Source organism: Plectropomus leopardus, unplaced genomic scaffold (assembly GCF_008729295.1).
Source record: "Plectropomus leopardus isolate mb unplaced genomic scaffold, YSFRI_Pleo_2.0 unplaced_scaffold369, whole genome shotgun sequence".
NCBI classification, from domain to species: domain Eukaryota; kingdom Metazoa; phylum Chordata; class Actinopteri; order Perciformes; family Serranidae; genus Plectropomus; species Plectropomus leopardus.
In genome coordinates this window covers 1-4376 of record NW_024640351.1, presented here as the reverse complement: position 1 = coordinate 4376, position 4376 = coordinate 1, and the positions used below count along the sequence as shown (strand labels likewise).

Sequence of the window (4376 nt, the reverse complement as noted above, 5' to 3'; positions counted from 1 at the left end):
GTGTGCGTCCTCACTCAGCTGCACAAATATTCAGATTTGATATATAAACAGCTGCTCGCTGCCTTTAATCCAGCGCTGTTTGTTATTCATCTTTGTACTGTGTGAAAAAAATGTAATTTTTTTTATTTATTATTTTTAACCAGGTTGGTCCCGCTGAGATTAAGAATCTCCTTTTCAAGGAAAACACAAAGTGTCAGACAGAGTCACAAGGAGACAAAATACAATTCACAAGCGTTAAAATAAAAAGATAAATGAAGGAGAACTATCTGTCAGTCAAAAGGGAATTCTGCAGGGACATTTGTACAACCAGGCAGGCTAGAGACGGCGACGTTCCCCTGCATCTGCGTCTAACTCTTTCATCTCAGATTTAAAGACGTTTAGCGACACCATCTACTCGAGTTTCAGGTCATAAATTACTTTAAAAAAAGATTTCAGGTCAACTCCACTCAGAGCTGAAGTAAGAAGCGTTCACACCTGTCTCAGGTCCTCGTAGGTGGCGTCCACACCTGTCGGCAGCTGGATCTTCATCACGGTCAGACTGGACTCTGTGAACACCTCGTTAGGAGGAGGTTTGTACCTGAAGCACACGTTTAAACGTCGTCACACTGATGGACAGGTATATGTATGTACATATATATATACATAAAGTTATATATACATAAAAATTAAAATAAAGAGTTTCAGTTTTCTCACTTCACGCAGGCGATCAGCTGAGGAGAACGCACACTGGAATCTGAGGAGGAGAGGAAATTTATTCTGGAAGAAGGTCGGCAGATACGACACGTTTTATTCTGATCATTTAGCTACCTGAGCAGTCGTACTGTCATGAATATTTTGTACTATTTTCAGCAGGCTGCATCACGGTGGAAAACGCTGAATACTCACTGTTTTCGGGGCTCACCACCTCGATGGTGAGGTCAAAGTTACAGTTCTGTGAGGACGACGTGGTCTCATAGTAAACTGCCTTCATCTGGAAACACAGCCAGGACGGTCAAAGGGCATTCTGGGACATTTTCAAGTTAAAAATCCACAAGGACGCTGTAATAAGCCACACCCACCTTCACTTTGGACACGCCCCTCCCATAACCTGTGAAAACACTGATGTTTTCATCTGTCGTCACCTGGGAGACACACAGTTCAGAAGGTTTTTAAAGAAATATTTCATTTTGTCTTTCTTTTTGAATTGTGCTCCGCAAGCAGAAACAGAGACAAAGCGCTGTGGTAGAAAACCTACAAAAACCAGAATGCAGTGCGCAGCACTCCTGCTGTTTTCATGCACCAGAATCGAACTTATCCCGCGTAATCACGAGGCAGTTTGTGTCCAACCCACCGTCTCGTGTCCCTCACCTGGATGGGCGTGGCCACAGGTCGGCTCTGGCTCAGCTGGACTCGTTGCACCGGTCCGTTCCTGCTTTGGCGGACGCTGATGTCCTGATTGAGGATGGCTCGAGGGACGACCCTGCTGTACTCCGTCACCGCCTCCAGAGTCAAGACTGTGTCCTGAGGGACAGACGGGGGGACAGGTTGAAGGTCAAAGGTGAACCAAAACACCAGAAGAAATGAGCATCCGTGTGTGTGTGTGTGTGTGTGTGTGTGTGTGTGTGTGTGTGTGTGTGTGTACCTGTACGGAGTAGAAACCCTGTCCGTAGTGCTGATCCTGGGTCAGCCAGGTCAGGATGGGGTTGGCGTACTGGATCCTCCCCTTCAAAACAAAAGACTCGTCTCATGTTAAAATGTTGTTGATATGAACATTCATTAACTGTATATACAGATATTTTTTTGAAAAACAGATATTTCACTCTCTGTTAAAAAATAAATTCTGTCCACACGACATTTATTTTACAAAATATATCCATCCACACTAAAACACAAAAACAATAAACGTTAGTCCATTAAATCTTCAAGATTTAACTGTAACATCTGTTTTTCAGCCCTGCTTTATTTGTATTTCATTTTATTTTATTTTATTTCATTTTATTTTATTTTACTTTTGTTGCTGTTCTTTTTATTTTTGATTTTGTTTGGTTTGGTTTTTGGTTTGCCTTTTCATTTTATGGTATACAATATTTGCTGCCAAAACTGTTTAATTCACCTGTAATATCTGTCAGAGTTGAAAAGTCCAATGAAGACATTGTTGAGCTTAAAAAAACAAAAGCAAAAACAAACCAAATTTCTCGAGGGGTCAGTGGGTGAAAAGTTAACTTTAAAACCCGAACAAACTGGCAATTGGCAAGAAAATTACCAAAAATAAGAAACAAAGAGAGAAAAGAAAAGATTGAAAATGAAAGAAAGAAAGAAAGTGCAAAAGAAAATCTATTTTCTGTAAAATCATTTTCAATATACAATTAAAAGAATTATAATGCAGTCTTCTTCTTTTTTTTTTTTTTTTTTTGCTTTTTTGTTATCATATTCAATATTTCCCCCAAGCTAATTTCCAGGTCATTTCCTTATCACCTATTTTATATTATTATTGTTTTATTTTTTGTGTGTGTTTTTTTGCAGTTTGCAGGACATTCTTCCTGAGCTGCTTGTTGCCTTAATTCCCGTGTTTTTGCAAGAAATCAAACCAATTCGCTCACATTTCAAAGGTGTAAAAAAGAGCTGCTGTTCCTTCAGGCGTTAAAGGGTTAACCCTCTGAAACCTGGATCATCAGTTTTGTTTTGCTTTTTAAAAGCATTTAAACCTCTGAAACTTGAGCAAACTGGTGTGTTTTTTTCAAAAACATAAAGGCAACAAGCAAGTTGGCAAGAATTAATAAAAGGTGACGAGAAAAAGACCCAAAAAACAGCTGAGAGAGAAAAAAGAAAGAGAGACGATCACTGGAAAATTATCCTGAAAAAAAAAAAAATTCATAACATTAATATGATATTAATAAATTATTTTTTGTGTTAAACAAAAAAAATATTTCTGTTTATTAACACTATTACATTTGAATACTTTTTACCTCTTCATTTGCTTAGCGAGTGTTTTTATTTTAACTTTTTGTGCAAATGTTCTTTTTTTGTAGGCGTGACCTCGGATCACTTTTTCGCTCATTTTTGGGTTATTTCTTAATTTGCTCTTCGCCCTCTTTAGAAATTAGTCCAATTTTCAAAGAGTTCGAACACTGGAGATCAACAACAACAAGCTGTTGATGCTTCATGATGATAAACAATCAACAAAAACGTAAATACAGAATCAACAGGAAGCTGCAGCACCTTGAGCAGCGCCGTCAGCAAGACGTACGCCGTCGTCTCCACCGTCAGGCCGCTCGATTGGTCCGGTCTCAGCCAATCAGCTGTCACACTGGACTCCTGCCAGTACCTGAGCACCGCGGGGTGACCTGCACACACACACACACACACACACACACACACACACACACACACACACACAGTGCAGTTTAATAAATAAAAACATAAACAGTAGTGACAAACAAACAAACAAACAAACAAACATTTACCTTTGTCCCGGGCGAGTTTCTCCAGACTGCTGAGCAGCGTCAAGGCCGCCTCGCTGTTTGGGTCGTGAAGGGTCAGAGCGTAGGTCGCCACCGCACGCACGTACACGCTCTTCACTGTCGGGGCATGCTGGGAAATGTAGTTCGCTGCAGATTTCATGCTGTCATCATGGAACTGAGAGAGGAGAGGAAACAAAGAGAGAGGAGAGGAAACAAGGAGAGAGAGTATTTAAAACTGTGATAAACAAACAGCTCCTGCAGGAGGAGGACGGAGGAGGTGGAGGATGGAGGAGGAGGATGGAGGAGGACAAGGATGGAGGAGGAGGAAGAGGACAGAGGAGGAGGAAGAGGAGGAGGAGGATGGAGGAGGACAAGGACAAGGACAAGGATGGAGGAGGATTGAGGAGGAGGAGGAGGTTGGAGGAGGACAAGGATGGAAGAGGATGGAGGAGGAGCAGGACGGAGGAGGGGGAGCATGGAGGAGGAGGAGGACGGAGGAGGATGGAGGAGGACAAGGATGGAGGAGGAGGAAGAGGACAGAGGAGGAGGAAGAGGAGGAGGAGGATGGAGGAGGACAAGGACAAGGACAAGGATGGAGGAGGATTGAGGAGGAGGAGGAGGTTGGAGGAGGACAAGGATGGAAGAGGATGGAGGAGGAGCAGGACGGAGGAGGGGGAGCATGGAGGAGGAGGAGGACGGAGGAGGTGGAGGAGGAGGTGCACTCTCACCCGGAGCTGCAGGATGGGGTCTTTGATGCTCGTCGCTCGGTGTAAGGCGATCAGGACGAAGGACGACAGATACACTGATTGGTCGACAGCCGCCGTCCCTGCAGCCTGCAGCCAATCAGAACAGAGTTTACCAAAACACAGAGAGGAGGCGGCGCAGGAGAGAGGAGGAGGAGGAGGAGGTTACTGACCATGACTTTGTTGGGTCTGA

General features: G+C 43.2%; 1 protein-coding gene across 1 annotated transcript; it reads right to left on the bottom strand.

Moving 5' to 3' along the window:
- Positions 1–445: 445 nt before the first annotated feature.
- Positions 446–4370, bottom strand: LOC121938879 (complement C5-like). Its single transcript, XM_042482034.1, has 10 exons — positions 4357–4370; positions 4169–4273; positions 3444–3615; positions 3199–3323; positions 1622–1702; positions 1348–1500; positions 1059–1121; positions 886–970; positions 694–733; positions 446–577 (listed from the first exon to the last, which is right to left on the bottom strand). Exons 1-10 carry the CDS (start codon positions 4357–4359, stop codon positions 469–471), a joined length of 936 nt encoding a protein of 311 aa, XP_042337968.1. The 5' UTR covers positions 4360–4370; the 3' UTR covers positions 446–468.
- Between the last annotated feature and the right edge of the window lie 6 nt (positions 4371–4376).